General features: G+C 42.9%; 1 protein-coding gene across 2 annotated transcripts in view; it reads right to left on the bottom strand.

Moving 5' to 3' along the window:
• SRPX (sushi repeat containing protein X-linked) overlaps nucleotides 1–18,787 on the bottom strand; it is a 156,767-nt gene that overhangs the window by 26,365 nt on the left and 111,615 nt on the right. For both annotated transcript variants that reach the window (XM_066599953.1, XM_066599952.1), the window contains 2 exons: nucleotides 15,791–15,912; nucleotides 12,765–12,944 (listed from right to left, as the gene is read on the bottom strand). In XM_066599953.1, coding sequence (XP_066456050.1) covers nucleotides 12,765–12,944; nucleotides 15,791–15,912 — 302 coding nt within the window. The remainder of the gene's footprint in view (nucleotides 1–12,764; nucleotides 12,945–15,790; nucleotides 15,913–18,787) is intronic.

Genomic DNA, 18,787 nt, shown 5'->3' with positions numbered 1-18,787 from the left:
GTTTTTAAGTTGTATGCATCGGATGCTCAATGTTAAAGGGGTTGTCCCGCGGCAGCAAGTGGGTCTATACACTTCTGTATGGCCATATTAATGCACTTTGTAATGTACATTGTGCATTAATTATGAGCCATACAGAAGTTATAAAAAGTTTTATACTTACCTGCTCCGTTGCTAGCGTCCTCGTTCCCATGGTGCCGACTAATTTTCGCCCTCCGATGGCCAAATTAGCCGCGCTTGCGCAGTCCGGGTCTTCTGCTTTCTTCTATGGAGCCTCTCGTGCAGGATGCCGGCTCCTGGTAGCTCCGCCCCGTCACGTGCCGATTCCAGCCAATCAGGAGGCTGGAATCGGCAATGGACCGCACAGAAGAGCTGCGGTCCACGGAGACAGAGGATCCCGGCGGCCATCTTCAGCGGTAAGTATTGAAGTCACCGGAGCGCGGGGATTAAGGTAAGCGCTCCGGTAAGCTTTCTTTACCTCCCTGCATCGGGGTTGTCTCGCGCCGACCGGGGGGGGGGGTTGAAAAAAAAAAAAAACCGTTTCGGCGCGGGACAACCCCTTTAATGTCTGTTATGCGAATGTACTGAAATGCGATTGTATAATGAGTAACAAAAATGTGACGAGGCGTGACGGGGGGTTTCCTGAGGGAAAGAATGCCATAAAAAACTTTATCCGGACCCAATTAAACTACCTCCGCCAATGGCTGAGATAACCTTTGTGTCCTGGAACGTTAGAGGTATGGGATCCCCCAGGAAGCGAACTACAATTAACTCGCTGATACGCTCCTGGCGACCGCATATATTGTGCCTGCAGGAGACCCACCTCACGCCTGAAACTTCTAAATGTCTGTCGAAGCCATGGGTCCAGTGGTCAGCACATTCATACCATACACCATACTCCAGGGGGGTGTCCCTACTGATAGAAAGATCACTTAGATGGGAGGTGGAACAACTGAGGAAGGACCCGGAGGGCAGGTTTGTTTTCGTAAGAGCCAAAATAAATAATGATTTGTATGTACTCTTATGTTACTACAACCCACCATCAACCTCAACAGCCCTGCTAGCAGAAGGCATACAATTCGCCTCATTTTCGCCAGACGCAACAACCATCTGCTTGGGAGACATGAATATGGTCATGGACCCGCTCCTGGATAGGTTCGGGGGTGGTGCTCGGGGGTCGGGGGACACGGGCCCGACTCGACTGGCCTCTATGATCTCGGTAGCGGGATGGTTGGATATGTGGCGAACATTCCACCCATACCAGCGGGAGTTCTCCTGCCATGCAGCCCACAACCATGCGCTGAGTCGAATAGACTATATATTTGGATCTCCCTCACTATTCCCAAAAGTTGAATCCATAGAACATCTCCCAAGAGCAGTGTCAGACCACTCACCAATACGCATGACTATAAAAAACCCAAGCTTCTCTGTCATTAAGAAACAACGAATACACCCGTTTTGGCTGTCGCTACTCGGCCCAAACGACCGAATAGTAGACCAAATTAAGATTTATTACGAAGCACACGAAGCGAGCCCTGATAGGATGTTGGTTTGGGAAGCCTTCAAACCATACCTCAGAGGATGCTTCAAATCCTCAATCTCCTTCATTAAAAAAACCACAGCAAAGGAAGGGGAACAATTAGCGGAACAATGCCAGCGGCTGGAAAAGGAATTCATATCCGATCCCTCAAATGAAAAAAAAGACAAATGGTTACAAGCGGGCAGAGAGTACCTGTTACATTTAAAGGAGAAGGCCCAAAGGAAATTATTCTTCACCCGCCAGACCTTCTTTGAATTGGGTAATCAGTCCAGTAAATTATTAGCATACATGGCCCGACAAGAAAATACCTCTCCGGCCATACTTAGGATTAAATCAGCAGAGGGCACAATAATCACAGACCCCAAAGGTATATTAAGCAGATTCCAACAATTCTACTCCGACCTATACCAATCCCAAACTAACTACACCCCAACAGAGCTAGAGACCTACCTAGCCAGTATAACATTTCCAGTAATACAAGACACACATAAATCCCTGTTAGATGACCCTATTGCAGTGGAGGAGATAGAGAAAGCAATGGAGGACATGGCAAAAAACAAGACCCCGGGCACAGATGGCATACCAATAGAAGTTTACCTACAATACAGGGAGGAAATAACACCACAACTACTTACGCTATATGAAGACATATTGGGAAAAGAACATCTCCCAGACTCGATGCTCGAGGCCAACATAGTCCTCATATTAAAACCTGATAAGAACCCAGAGGAGTGTGGGTCATATAGGCCCATCTCCCTCTTAAATACGGACTATAAAATCCTTACCAAGGTATTGGCCTCCAGGCTGAACCAAGTGATCAAAGATATCATACACCCAGACCAATGCGGGTTCATCCCGGGAATGTCCACGTCAGACAATATCAGAAGGACACAGGTGATTACGCAGGTGGGGGGGAGGTGGAGGGCAAATTGGGCCCTGGCCTCATTGGACGCAGCCAAGGCGTTCGGTTCAGTGGAATGGCCATACCTGATAGAGGTTTTGCGGAAATTCGGATTTGGAGACCCGTTTATTAAATGGGTCTCTATCCTATATAGTGCCCCGGTGGCAAAGATAATGGCGAGTGGCCTGGTCTCCACCTCCTTCCCACTTCACAGGGGGACCCGACAGGGTTGCCCGCTTTCCCCTCTTTTATTTGCAATTGCCATAGAACCCCTGGCTCTTAAGATTCGACAGCACGCATCATACAAGGGAATCCAGATTGGACCTAGAGAGGATAAGATAGGATTATATGCGGATGATATAATACTCTATATGTCAGAACCCAAACACACCCTACCACTGGCCATATCTCAAATAGATGAATTCGGGAACTACTCAGGCCTACGTATTAACTGGCAGAAATCTACCCTTATGCCGCTGAGGGGAGAGGAGTGGAGGACGGGAGAAGTATATCATAATCTGCAAATTGTTCCCGCATTTAAATACCTAGGGATTTATATCACCAGAGACCACACCCAAAGCTTTGATCTAAACATTGCACCCCTAATGACGACCCTGCAACTAAAACTAAAAGCTTGGAGCCCTCTACCACTATCTGTAGCAGGTAGAATAAACCTTATCAAAATGATAATACTCCCCAAGTACCTATACCGGTTAGAGCACGCAGAAACGACTATAACACAAAAATTCTTCAAAAAAACTAACTCATTAATAACCTCGTTTATTTGGGGAAAATCCAGAGCCAAACTCCGTATGGAAACCCTACAAAAACCTAAAGAACTAGCAGGAATGGCATTACCGGACTTTAAAATGTATTACCTAGCGGGGCAAGTCAGATACATACGCCACTGGTTGTCGGGCTCTCCTCTCCCGAACTCCGAGCACCACCTGATGTATTTCCTCGCGGAGGCATCGCTTTGGATCCTCCTGGAGGCACCAGGACTGTTGACAAAACAAATGCTGCCCATTCACAGACTCACAACAAATGTCTGGAAGGCATGCAGGCAACTGACTGGGCAGGAAGACACCCCCCTGGAGACCCCTTTATGGAACAACAGAGCGCTGCCGCACTTACTGAGCCTACCAGGTAGACAATTTTGGACAAATTTAGGAATCACCACACTGAAACACTTATACATCGACGGAATACTAGCCTCCTTTGAGCAACTGCAACAATTATACCAGGTACCTAGGACGGGATTCTTTAGATACCTACAACTTAGACACGCATTGACAGCTCAATTCCCGGAGCCCAGGAGACCCTTTTCAGCATACCCGTTAATAGGAATACTGCGCACACAAGGCCCTAGAGGCCTAATTTCGGCACTATACACTCACCTGCTGCACTCCAGGACCCCCGGCACACAGATGACGGTGATGGAAAGATGGAAAGAACTTATCCCAACACTGACTAATGAAGACTGGGAGACCGCGATGGCTATATACACCGGGGTCTCACCAGCTGCGAATAACAAATTAACCCAATTATATATCCTGCACCAATGCTACTTAACACCGAGTAGACTCCATAAAATGAATAGATCAATTACCAGTCAGTGCCATCGCTGTCACGCACCAAACGCAAATTTCAACCATCTAATATGGAACTGCCCGATGGTGCACACGTACTGGGAAGAGGTCACTGAGTTTCTAACCGAACTGATGGGAATACCAGTACCACTGGATCCAGCTATGTGCCTGCTGGGGGTCATGGACGAGGAGCAGTGGCAGCACTATGATAAAATATTTCTTACTAAAGTACTATTCTATGCCCGTAAAGTTATAGCGCTACGATGGATGGACAGACGCCCCCCGACAATTACAAAATGGCAGAGCATTATTAATACTATCCTACCATACGAAAAAATAGTCTACAAAAACAGGAAATATCCTGAAAAATTTGACAAAGTTTGGGGGATCTGGTGTGGGTCAACAAATACAAACTTCACACAGGAAATGTTTCAAAATTTATTAAGACGAACTGCACCCAGGCTAGACATGTAAAACAAGCAATATTGTCGTTAATACTATAAATGTATGTGTTAATATATATCTAATGAGCACAGAAGAAATGTAACGTATTTGAGTACTGAATACCAATGCCAAAGAGCTTTCTGATGTATACACAGTTAATGTAAATGTTATTGTATGTGATGCATACTGTTTAATAAAACGAGTTTAAAAAAAAAAAATATAGGGGATGCGGTTGCACCAAGGCCCAGAAGTCTTAGGGGGCCCATAAGACCTCTCTTCTCCATACAGGGAGCCCAGTACTATGAATAAAGCATTATAGTTGGCTGCCCTGTTACAGGTTTTGCATTGGGGCCCAGGAGCATCAAGTTCTGCCTCTACCAATGGCCATAAACTAGCTAATGACAAGGAGATGCTTAATTGACCCCATGCTGGTGTGGAGTGACACCTTCCTCTGTTCACACAGCCAAAGCGGTGCTAACTTCACATCAGAAAGAAATCTTTTAATAAAGGATATTTGGGCGTATAAAGGTTCTAGTCTGATATAAATTATATTTTCAGAATCAGGCTGGCCAGCCGAACAAAATGCATCTACACGTGTTGAGGTCCAAGGCCCAGAACCGCATATCTGGGGAAATATGGAAGTGAACCAATCCGTGCATGGGCTCAAAACATATGTATAATCATGATTAAAAATATGCCAGGCCCAAATTCATAAACCAGTTTAACAAGATATGACTGAAAATGGGGAATCATGATTTTTCCACCAGGGATACAGGATTCTACCCCAACCCTCCTGAATGACATCAGAGAAGGTGGGGGAAGGAGTGTTCTGAGGGACCCTTTATAATTTGGGACCCCACAGGCCCCAAATTGTCAGATCCTATAGAGCTACGCCTTGGCGTAAGGCTATACCATTTGCTTCATTGACTCTGCATGTATTGGAACATTGGATCATTTTCCAAATCTGGTATCTTTCTTTTATTTTCCACTGTTTATTTTAAAAATCTGTCTTGTTGTGTATTCATACAGTGTTTCTTTCTGTGCCCATGTAGCAACCTTTTTTGTATATCTGTGTACATATCAGATATATTGCACTGCTAGACCTTTTCTAGATTAAATCTGCAATTTAAAAGTCAGCCTTGTCCATTTTAAAAATGAATCATAACTCCGTAGATTGTGTTCATAATTCATAAATCGGGTTCCAGTTTACCGATAACAAAATTGGTGGTGGCAGCGTTTATTTGTATGAGTATTGTAGAGCTCTGGAGTGCGTTAGAACAGATCAGGCCGATGATTTGAGCTTTCGCTTTGCATGCGTGACATTAGGCACTGTACAGTGTATTACTGTTGTAGTGTATGGTTGTGACCATACCTTAAAGCATTCTTGTTGAGACAACTGTACGGAAATTTTATCTGGGCACCATACTGTATGACACTTATAATTAGGCACTGTATGGTAATTTTCACACTGTATGAATGTGGCATTATGGGAGAGGAACCCCTCAGAAGCCTACAGAAACAAAGGTATTGAGACACATTATTACTTTTTGTGATATGTATTAAAACTTTTTGGGGTTGAGATATGCATTAACATTTTTCAAATACCTATATCATACAACATTCCTAGTAAAAAAAAAAATCAAGTTCCTACAAGAAGTTGTCATTTTGCTGCAAAATTCAGCATGCAGTTACATCTCAGACACATATGCAAATGATTATAGTTGTGGTGTGATTAGATGAACAGTCCTGCCACTCGAGGTCCTAAAAGTGGTTCCACCCTTGGCCTATAAAAAGGCTCACAGAGGCTACTTGTGTGTAATGCACTTCTTTTTCCGCTTGTGTAGAGCCTGATAACCACTAGACGCCTCTATGATGCAACCAAAGATATTTTGCCCAGTTAACAGAGTTTGAGAGGGACGCATTTCTGGAATACGAAAAGCTGGATGTTCATATAGGCAAACTGCCCGCCACCTGGGCCATTCTGACCAGACTATTAGGAAGTGTTGGGACCAGTGGATGTGTGATGGCCCGCACACAATGCGACCGGGCTCATGACGCCCTCAACAGACCACCAGTAGGGAGGATCGTCTGACCATCCAACAAGCACGGTGAGATCCAACTGTTTCATTGAATGCCATCCAGAGACAGGTGGCACCATCATCACAGGCCCCTATGTCTATTGGAACCATTTCTAGGTGCTTGGCTGAAGGACACTTGGTCTCATGGTGCCAATACGTGTACTGCCTTTAACACCCACCTACTATTGCCTCTGTTTGTAGTGGTGTCATGAATAATAAAACTGGACTGCTATAGAGTGGAACCAGGTTTTCTTCAGCAATGAATCCTAGTTTGAACAATCAAGCAGCTCAGTTACAGCAAATGTGGACTGAAAAGTCGGAGGATACCATACGAAACCTATATGCCTCCATGCCCACTGTATCCCATCTTGCATCTAAGCTAGAGGCAGTACAACAGGGTACTAGAGCCTCCTAGCTGCCCGTATCACATCTTGCATCTAAGCTAGAGGCGGTACAACAAGGTACTAGAGCCTTCTTGCCCCCTGTATCACATCTTTTATCCAAGCTAGAGGCAGTACAACAGAGTACTAGAGCCTCCATGACTGCCAGTATCACAGCTTGTATCCAAACTAGAGGTGGTAAAACTGGCTACTAGAGCCTCCATGGCTCCCGCTATCACATCTTGTATCCAAGTTAGAGGTGATGCAACAGGGTACCAGAGCCTCTATGTTCACCCGTATCACATTTTGTATCCAAACTATAGATGGTACAACAGGGTACTAGAACCTCCATGCCCGCCTGTTTCACATCTTGTATCCAAGCTATAGATGGTACAACAGGGTACTAGAGCCTCCATGCCTGCCTGTATAACATCTTGTATCCAAGCTAGAGGCGGTACAACATGGTACTAGATCCTCCCTTGAAGTGTTCCGTTTACCACAAAATAATTCGGTAATAGCAATTTCTTTTCTGCTTTTTTTTCACTTTTGTTTTTTTCTCTCTACTTTCAAAAAAACATAACTCTTTCATTTATCCATCGATGTAGCTGTCAGAAGGCTTGTTTTTTGTGGGACGAGTTGCATTTTTCATTGGTATTATTTAATGTACCATATAATGTACTGAAATGTTCTAAGTGAAGTGAAATGGAAAAAAACGCAATTCCCCCATTTTTGGGAGGGTCTTGTTTCTACTGTGTACACAGTGCAGCAAATATAAGAACTTTATTCTAGGGCTCAGTAAAATTGTGACAATATAACATTTATATAGGGCCTTTTGCTGTACTACTTTTAAAAATGAAATATCATTAGAAAAAATGTAAACTATTTTCTGCTGCCACCGTCTGACCATAACTTTTTATTTTTTTTTTGTAGTCATAGTTGTGTGAGGGCTAGTTTTTTGCAAGACGTCCTGTAGTTTATATTGGCACCATTTCACAGTAGATCCGACTTTTTGATTGCTTTTTATTAAATTTTCTCTTGAAGACGGGGTAACCCAAAAAGTGCAATTCTGATGTGTATTTTTTTTCTGACAAGGGATAAATGTGTTACTTTTATAGATTGAACTTTTACGTACTCAACAATATTAGAAAATTGTGAAAACGTTTTTTTTAAGACTTTTATTATATTTAATTTTTTTTATAATTTTGTGCGCAGAAATACGCTTGTGTGAAGCCGTTCTTAGGGCACTCTTTAGTGCAACATATCAAATGAGGTTCATTTGCGTGCATGTCTGTGTAGTTTACTGTACTTTTTTGTGCAATGCAGGGCATGTTCATATGCACATGCTACACACCCACAGCCTGATTTAAATGGCTGTTTAGCCTAATGAGGTGCAGATGTTTTCTTTTTTCACTCATCCTCTTGCGTATTGCGCATGCATCTGTGCACCTCCCATAGACTTCTATGGGGACCCTTATGCACACAAAATAGAGTAGGTTCTATTTTTCTATGCACACAAAAAAAGAAAATGGGGATGAATCTACTGAAATGAATGGGTTCTATTCTCTGTGTACTGCATGCACAAATATACATGCAAATACACCTGTGTTAAGCCAGCCATTAGAGTACAATTAAGAGGCGAGTATCCCGATAGTGCACATGAAACCACTGAAATGAATAGTTTTGTCTTATCCCGCTATGCTGCACTAATAATAATGAGTGAAAAACGTGTCCATGTCTTTAAGACCTCAGAGTGTCTGTTAAATTATCCACCCTGAAATCCTGTTTTTCCAGTTGTGACAGAGTAGCACATTCATCTGATAGCATTGTGCCCGATAGCCATTGTTTCTACATAGACTATAACCTGAAATATGCCAAGAAACTAAATCCTCCCGTGATATGAACTCGGAGACATTCTGCTTTATGTCAGATAAGAGCCCTATTTATCTCAGCAATTCTACTGATTTCTGTATTTTTCTGCTGCCAGAGAAAAACTCGTGGAGAGAGAATAGAGAATAAAGTAAGTCGACGACCGTTCTTGTCATTATTCTTACAGTCCCTCAGTGTGATTAACAGTCCATTACAGACTGCTGAACAGCAGGTGGAATTTCAATTAGATTACATTTGAAGCAAGCAAGCATATATATTCTTCCTGTAGTGTACAGCAAAGGAGATTAACCTTTTAACTACCAGACACCATTTGGATTCTCATTTATGTTTATTTCATCCTTGCCTTTCAAGAGCCATAACTTTTTTTATTCTCATAGCTATAGTTTTTTTGTGGGATGAGTTGTATATTTTAATGGTATCATTTAATGTATTGGAAAACTTTTAAAAATGGAAAAAAGTGTGCTATTTTTCAAATACTTCATTCTATGGGTCAGTACTATTATGACTATGCCAGGTTTATAGATTTTTTTCGTTTTACTACTTTAAAAAAATTAAGCCTTTTTAAACCAATGGCATGTCTTTAATAGGTAAACAATCCTGGCAGCCCTAGGGGCCTTCAGAAAGCCCCAGGCTGCCATGACACCCAGTCGGCACCCCCATGATCTTATCGCGTCAGGGCCATTTGGGGCGCTTAAATCCCGATTACTCAGGGAATTTAAATACCACTGTCAGAACTGGCAGCAGCATTTAAAGGGTTAACAGCTACGATTAGAGTTATCTCCGATCGTGTTTGTTGCGAGCAGGTGTTGTCTGTCAAAGGCAGTTGATACCCGCCACATATGGATCAGGTTTGACTCTCGAGCCTGCTGCATATGCTGTAGATATCTATCAAAATATTAATGACCACTTGTCCGTGAGTGAGTGCATTAATGCTCCACCCTGATCACATGATGGTGACATCATCACAGGTTCTAAAGCATAAAACATGCAGAGCCTCTCAGCAGCTGTGTGCTCACAGGGCCTGTGATGATGTCACCATCATGTGATCAGTCACCCGGGCTCTGACCTCCGCCCCTGATCACATGATGGTGATGTCATCACAGGTCCTTCACTTTATTAAAAAGCTGCAGAGCCAGACAGCAGCCGTGTGTTTACAGGACCTGTGATGATGTCACCATCATGTGATCAGTCACCTGTGTGTGTGGAGTCTGAGGTCACATGACCAGGTCCCTACCCTCAGTGTATGCAGGACTCTGCTGTGTGACCTGCAGTTTATGTGTCCCACCAGGATGTATTCAGAGAGTGCATGAAGCAGAGCTATGCATGTGAGAGACGGAGGAGCAAAGCCGTGCGTGTGAAATGGAGGAGCATGTGATCAGTCGCCTGTGTGGGAGGAGTCCAGGGGGTGATCAGTGTGTGCAGGACTCTGCTGTGTCAGTTGTGTCAGCTGTTGCATGGGATGAAGAATGTATGTAGTAGAGCTGTACCAGAGATGTGTATATGCGACACAAGCATGTAACAGAGCTGTGTGTGTGTATGACAAGCATGTTGCATAGCTGTGTATGTGACATGTGAATGTAGCAGAGGTTGGTGTGTGAGACGTGCACATAGCAGAGCTGTGCGTGTGTGATGTGCATGTAGCAGAGCTGTGTGTGTGACGCTCATGTATTAGAGCTGTGTGTGATGCTCATGTAGCAGAGCTGTGTGTGTGAAGTGCATGTAGCAGAGCTGTGTGTGTGACATTCGTGTAGTAGAGCTGTGTGTGATGTGCATGTAACAGAGCTGTGTATGTGTAATGTGCATGTAGCAGAGCTGTATGTGACGTACATGTAGCAGAGCTGTGTGTGTGACATGCGTGTAGCAGAGCTGTGTGTGTGAAGTGCATGAAGCAGAGCTGTGTGTGTGTGACGTTCGTGTAGTAGAGTTCTGTGCGTGATGTGCATGTAGCAGACCTGTGTATGTGTGACGTGCATGTAACAAAGCTGTATGTGACATACATGTACCAGAGCTATGTGTGTGTGTGCCGTGCATGTAGCAGAGCTGTGTGGTACATTGTGCCACCAGAAACACTGCTACTATAATTTCCTAATAATTACTAGTCTACATCCCAAGTGCAGGAGGTATGTGCAGTTAGGACTTATATAGCTGTATGTACAATGGGAAGGAGTTAAGGATGGTTTGCCATGCAAACAGGACAGCTGAACAGTGTGTAAGCATTACATTGAGAAGGATACATATATATCCTTGTAGGTAGAAAAGAAAACACTGGAATATATACATTTATATAGATATAGTTATGTGCCTTTCTTTTTATATGTATACTAACTTTATTCTTATATGTACTAACTCTATGAAAAACTTAATACTTCGCCTTATATCAGATATGCCAAGATGCTTTGCAAGGCAAACAGAGAAAGAATGTCCAAAGAAACTAGATGAAGGATGAAGGTTAAAGTGGAGGAGGAAAGAGATATGGAGAATGCATGCTTAGCCGCTTTCTTATAATTGAGTGGGTGATTCTTTGCACTGGAGTTAATTGAATACGTGATTTTCTGTACATAAGCCAGAGGCGCCATATCAAGATAACGACTGTTTTCACTGTCTCAGGCCGGAAATCCGGACTTTCCATATATGGTTATACGGTGGAGTTGAGCCAATGAGCCCATCACCCATTTCTAGTGATGAGACCAAAGGGTATAAGATCTCATGTAATCTGTAATAAAGCGCGCAGCGCAGTCATGTCCCCGTGTGAGGAACTATACCAGACCTCCGTGTGGTGTTTTCTTCTTTACCGCCGGCAGCGGGGCAAGTGGGGTGGGCCTGATTGGTGCTGTACTTAGAAATTTTCCCTGACAACATCTCCAGCTACGAGCTGGGTTGTTCCATCACTCCTGTAGCATCTCAAGCTGTGAGTGTTGTCACTGTAGCCTAAATTTCTAACAAGAAACTTGAAGTTAATCTCTATTTTTCAATGCAAAAGTAGTGGTAGGGTTGAGAAGCTCTCTAATTAGTCCAATGTAAACTGATTAGTTTAACTGGGGTATGAGGTAGAGAACTTTCATGGAATTTTAAAAGTTGCAGTTGACATGAATATGTACTACTTTCACATTGCGATTTTACTTCCACATTAGTTCTATCTTAAGGTTTTTGTCATGCACTCCATTTCATCGTCTGTCCCAGGTGGTTCAGTGATACCATATAAGCCAGGTACCCAGCTTTCCCATTCATGTGGAGGCTTTTTAGCCTAAAGAGAGGTGTCTATAGAGCTAGGTACCATCCATTAAGGTTCGCCTTGACGAGGCGGATGAGCATACACAAATTTGATTCAATAAGAATCCTGCATTTTTATGCGGTTGGTACAAAAACACATTGTTTGTATGGGTGCTGAAGCACATATTTGCTAATGTATCTTTTCGTCCTGTTAAAAAGACTGACAGGGACAGAGACCATGTGAAATGAAAACCAAAGTGGTCTCTGTCTCACATATTCAACACTATGCTTCCATCCAGAGGGGTAACTTGAAGCTCCGGGGCCCTGATGTAAAACCTGTAACAGGGCCCCAACTATAATGCTTTATTCATAGTACTGGGCTCCCTATATGAAGAAGAGAGGCCTTATGGCCCCCCTAAGGCTCCTGGGCCCGGGTGCAACCGCATCCCCTGCATCCTCTATAGTTACGTCCATGCTTCCATCCCCATTCCATCTCTACGCAGTTTCCTGTCTAAAAGACATAAGCCCGAAACTGAATCGGCACTGGAAGTAAAATAGCAATGTGAATGAAGCCTTACCTTCTAGTCCCCTAACTAATTTCTACAATGTGTATTAAAGATATGATTGCAATGTAAATTACAAATGTAAAAAGGCGGCGTTGGAACAATTAATTGCTTTTGATCGTGTTTGATCCTGTTTATGAATAGAGCGAAATCTCATATGAGAACAAATACTTACAGGAACATGTGGGGTCTGCGCCTGACCACTCCGAATTGAACTGGCACACACGAGCTGGGCTTCCTTGCAATTCATAACCGCCCATGCAAAAATAGTCACAGGTTGCACCATAGTTATCTCCAGCTCCGGAACACTTGATGTATCCATTCTCTGGAGCATTCAGCTTAGCACAGCGCTTTACTTAGTAGAAAGACAAAAAGATAAACGGTTTAACAGTTATCAATAAGTCTTATTGATAAGATGTCCGGCTATAGCTGGATAAAGAATGTAAGGGTTGATTGGCTTGCAGTCAATACAAAGAAAGGTAACCTTAGTTTACATCATTTGTTTTCAAGGTTTCACTTTAGGACCATTTTATATGATGTTTTTGAATCTAGAATCCTGTAGATATGATACCTTTCAATGGCTAACAAAAATACGTGATGTTATTGCAAGCTTTTGGATCCTCTTAGGATTCTTCCTCAGGCATAATGAAGCAGATTTGTTTAATTCCAGTTTCATTATGCCTGAGGAAGGATCCTAAGATGAGCTGAAAGCTTGCAATAACATGGTGTATTTTTGTTAGCCATTAAAAGGTATCATATCTACAGGATTGCTTGGTTTCTCTTACTGTGAACAGTCACATTTTACTTTACTGGCTAACACCGTACCAAACTTTTTTTTTAAGTAGAATTGGAAATTTTCCATCTTCTTACTTATGCGGGTTATTAGACTTATATGGCTCTTACCCATCAGTTCCAGTCTCTATCTCAGGCACACATACACACTAGGTACCATTTTATCAGGAGCCAAATAACCTATATGTGTGTTTTTGGAGAATTTGGGGTAGACCCACGCTGAAAGGCAACAACGCTAAACATTGTGCCGCTGTTAGTAACAGGAACTGAACTCAAAATAGGTCACTGTAGTGATTACATCATTTTTGCAATTTATTACTGCAAAAGTGAACACTATTAATTATTTATTTATACTATATGAAATATATTTAGTTACTTGTTCTGTTCAAATTTATGTAGTAGCAATTTTAATTTTACAGGGTGGGCCGCAGAAAAGTAGCCGGCCTCTGATAATACTGCAACCGGAAGAATAAGCCAGTGTATTGTTTTTTCCTAAGCTTAAGGGCTCATTTACATGGGCGTATTGTCACCGTGTATTACGCACACGTATTTCGCATGTGTGATAAGCGGTGAATGGAGGCAATGAAAGTCTATGGACTTTCACTCTTTCATTCACACCGGCGTGTGAACACTGCATATCGATACGCAGAAGAAATAAATCGCAGCATGCTCTATTTCCCTGCGTATCGATGCACAGCCCTTGAATGGGCTACGTTTGAAACATAGTCCATATGCAGGCATTTTGTATGGGCAGCATTTCAATACGCATCCCCGCTCTGAACAGAGTGGTAAACTTGAATTTAAAAAAACACACTGCGCATGTCCATGACGTCACATTCCCAGGCATACGCAGTGCCAATCGCAGCCCGTACGAGATTTCTGCAAGCTCTGTGTTGCCAGCATATGGGCCGCGATGCGTACAACGCTGCAACATATGTGCAGCACTGTACGCATATGCCTATGTGAATGAGCCCTTACTGACATACCCATTTGTTAGAACAGACACTGGAAGTGATTTCCATTTACTTCTATACAACTCTGGGCATGATGCAACATGTCGGCTGATACTGCCTGCAGCTCTTCAATGGTGATGCTGCAGATAATGTTTGTGATGTTTTCCTTCAGTTCCTCCAGGGTATGTGGATTATTGCTGTATACTATCTACTTTAATTTTCCTCACAAATAAAAATTACATTTGAACACATCCAGGAAACGTAGTGACCATAACCCCTTGCTCACAGTTCGATTTTGAAAATCTCATCTACATTGCTGCTACTGTAAATGTTGCAGATTTTCTATGTGGAGAATCTAGAAGAAAAATCTATGACAAATCTGCCCAATTGCCTTAAAGGGCTGATGCACACAGGTGTATTCAAGGTCTACATAAGGCTGCCTGTCCACGGGCGGGTTTTCATTGCATTTCCGCGGGGAACACAATGGAGAGTTGCTATGGAGAGCACTTCCCCCCTGTCCATGAGCGGAGAGTCATTGAGATTCTCCGCTTGCGGGCGGCAAATCGCAGCATGCTGTGATTTGCTGCGATTCTCTGGTCAGCCTACCGGAGGATACCGCAATGCCCGTGGACAGGCAGCCTTACTTGTCATTTGTATAGAACCGTAATACAGCAAGCAGTCCACAGTAGTCAGGTATCCACTGCGGAAAATCAGAGGCTTTAGTGGCGCCGTACATATGTCACTGTACACGGGTAAGTATGTACAGTGATGCTGCGGCCTCTGATTGGCCGCAGCAGACACCTGACTTCTGCTGGGCCATCTAACTGGAAGTCGCCACCAATATCAGAGTCAGCTCTCAGCTCCGGGAGAGGTCAGTATGTCCTCTTTTTTTATTTTAGGTTGGGTCCAGCAGTTAGATCAGGCTTTGTGGTAATGACAAAACCCCTTTAACAGAAAATGAATTTTCACAACTACATTAAGCCCTATTATTTGGGCTAAGAATGACTTTAAAGGGTTGTTCAAAGTACACATTTTTAATTCAAAGCAAAATAAAATTAAAATAAAAAATTTAAGGTATACTCATCAGTTTAATCTATTGCCGTTCCTATGCTCCCTGCCAGCCTTTCCTTACATGACTATAGCAGTGATGTGTCTGTGTTACCCATGTAATCGCTGCACCCATTGACTGGCCTCTGCAGTACATGACATGGGACCATTGAGGCCAATTTTTGATCACAGCATTCACAGGGTCAAATGGACATTTAGTATCCCCACTGCAATCATGCAAACAATGCCTGGCTGGCGAACTGGAATAGCGGTGCTGGAGCTGCAAGGGATCGAACCTGTGAGTTTATCTTTTTTTTCAAATTTACAACATTATTGTAAAATCCTTTAAAATATAATATTTTGTGTTTTTTTCTAAAAATTCATCCAGTACAATCATACATTTACATACCTCTGACTTTCACAGTAAATTTACATGATGCCTTGTTCTCAGCTCTGTCATATACTGTGTATTGGATTTTATGATCTCCCTCTGGGAAGTAAGAGCCTGATGGAAGACCTTTTAATGTGACACTGGAGAAAAAGTTGATGTGATTAACTCATCCGTCATACCTATAACATTATGGCATTAGTGAAATGTAATGATTCTCAAAAAAATAGATCAAAAACTCTTACTAGACTCAAAGATAATTTGCCAGCTATGAAAAATATGGAGGGTTTGCACCAATAATCTGCGAGTCGATAATAAGGAATGGTAATAGTACATTAGTCAGAAAATGTATTGAGCATACTGAGAAATTTCATTATAATTTATATTTCTATTGACCAATAATTCCCTATGTGACAATCTGAGTGTTCCATCACATTTGTTCTAGCATTGACAAAATATTTCCATTTTAGTATAACACAACCTGGTCGAAAGTGACAGAAAGAAGCATCAAAAGAACACTTTGAGTAACATTATGCGACTTGAAACTCCGAGGCCCTGATGCAAAATGTATAATATAACAGCCCCTTATCGATTGTACTATTTAGGATACTGGTGGTTTCTTAACTCATTAAAGACCAAGTGCCAATAATGGCTTGGTCCTGGGCTTTAATCCTGCACCATAGTAAAAAATACAGCGAAGGATTAAAGCTTCTGTTCCTGCAATCTAGCAGGTTAGACTCTCAGCTGTCAGAGAGAGACGAAGACCCAAAAGAGAAGACAGAAACAGTTTTAACCATTTCTGCCTTCTCTTTTACAGGCTACATAGCGCTCAATAAGCACTATGTAGAGAATATAGGTTGCGGCAGTGCTGTTTCCTGCATGGGACTTTGCAATCATGTGATCACCGACAACCCCCAGGATTTCAGAGCGGCAGGGTCTTAGCACTCACAGTGACTGTTGTCACAATAGGAGATAGGTCCCAGTAACAGTTGAGAACTGTGGAATTAAAAAAAGCACTGTGAATGCCCCCTAAAATTACTGAATAAATTTGCGAATATATTAAAAAAAAGAATGCAACCCACCCCCATGACAACCTAAACTGGCACCATATGCTCCCTGTACTCTGAGAGTAAGACTATACGAATTATATATCAAAATGTCTGAAACAAAATGAGAACCTGTTCCTGTACTTTATTTTAGCATAAATATAATGCTTTTAAAAATAAAAAAAACTATACATGTAAAAAAATCTTTTTGAACATATTCGCCTACTAAATCAACAAAATGAAAAAAATTCTGAAAAAAAAGTCAGAGTTGATTATGTTTGTTAATCTTAATTAGAGATGAGCGAACACGTTCGGCCCCGCCCCTTTTTCGCCCGAACACCGAACTTTGCGAACACCTCGGTGTTCGGGCGAAAAAGTTCGGGGGCCGCCGTGGCAGCGCGGGGGGGTGCGGCGGGGAGCGGGGGGGAGAGGGAGAGAGAGAGGGCTCCCCCCTGTTCCCCGCTACTGCCGCCCGCGCCGCCGCGCATCTCCCCGCCCCCCGGCGGCACCCGGACACTTACGCGCGAACACTCCAGTGTTCGCTAAAGCCGGTGTCCGGGTGCGGATGTGTCCGTTACGGACACGTTCGCTCATCTCTAATCTTAATCTTAGTTTCCCTTAGTCCTTACAGCAGCACAATGACAGGGGTATTCTGCCCCTGTGACATTGCTAGGACAGATTGAATTTTAATGAAATTTGGAATAAATTTACCCTGCCTCTATAGAGGCGGAGCTACTAACCCCAGGTTGCTGCTGTACAAATATTTTCTAGTGGTATAAGACTTCTCTCTGCCCAAGATGTACGCATCGCCAGTGTAGGATGTGCTATCACAAATTCTGGTGGCTCCAAGTCCTGGGACAAGTAGGTTAAACAGCTCATGTGTTTTATCCATCTGCTTAGTGTGGGTTTGGGTGCTTTTCATCCTTTGTTTTGAAATGAGAATACGATCAACAGATTCTCATCTAGCCGCATGCTATGCCATCTTTCTACATAGATCTTTAGAACTCTATTTATATTCAGAAAATGTAATCTTGACTCTTCCTGTCAAAAGGGATTTGGAAAGAAGACAGGAAGTATAATTACACTTCTGTTGAGAAAGGAAGGGACCTTAGAACTGAATGTAGAAAGAAACATCAAAAGGACCTTATCAAGAAGAAGAGTGATATAGGGTTCTGCAGGTAAGAATGCCTGCAGGTCACCTACTCTCTTAGCTGAGGTTATAGCCAGGAGAGAAGTTACTTTCATAGAAAGACGTTTGAAATCTACTCCTGAAGAGGTTCAAACGGGGTGGAGACATAGCTTCCTTAGAACTACTGCCAAGTCCCACTGAGGAATGGGTTTAAGGATTGCCGGTCTTATCCTTATTACCCCTTTACGTAATCTCTTTACTAAGGGATTCTAAGATAATTGACTCCCAAGAAAAGCTGAAATTGCAACTTAAAGGTAGCTATGCTCAGCACCTTTTCCAGACCTTCCTGTAGAAACTCTAAGATCCTGCTAATTGGAAGGGTGTCCCTGTTAGGCCCTCCTTCTTAACCAGGACATGAATATTTTTGGATTCTTGCATACAACCTCATTGTAGCGTCTGATCTAAACATTAGCAGTATATTCAGAACTGCTTGTGATATCCCTCTAGCTCATAGTATGGATTTGTCAACCTCCAGGCTGTCAGGTTGAGCCTCCTCAGATGAGGGCAGAGCTAGGTTCCCCTGAGACACCAGATTCAGCATGGGAAAAGCCTCTATTAATATCCTTGACTTGTGAATGAGCTGGGAAAACCAGGACTTCCTTTGCCCACCTCATGATCTTTTCACCTCCTCTCGGAGGGGCTGAGAGTAAGTGCCTCCCTGCTGGTTGATATAGCGGAATGCATTCATTGTTGTCTGATCTGATCTTCACAGCTTTTCCCTCGATCCGTGGTGCAAAGGGGAGTAATCCAAGGCGAATTGCTTGAAGTTCTTTCATATTGAAG

Source organism: Eleutherodactylus coqui, chromosome 4, assembly GCF_035609145.1.
Source record: "Eleutherodactylus coqui strain aEleCoq1 chromosome 4, aEleCoq1.hap1, whole genome shotgun sequence".
Classification (NCBI taxonomy): domain Eukaryota; kingdom Metazoa; phylum Chordata; class Amphibia; order Anura; family Eleutherodactylidae; genus Eleutherodactylus; species Eleutherodactylus coqui.
This window is presented reverse-complemented; position numbering and strand designations above follow the sequence as displayed.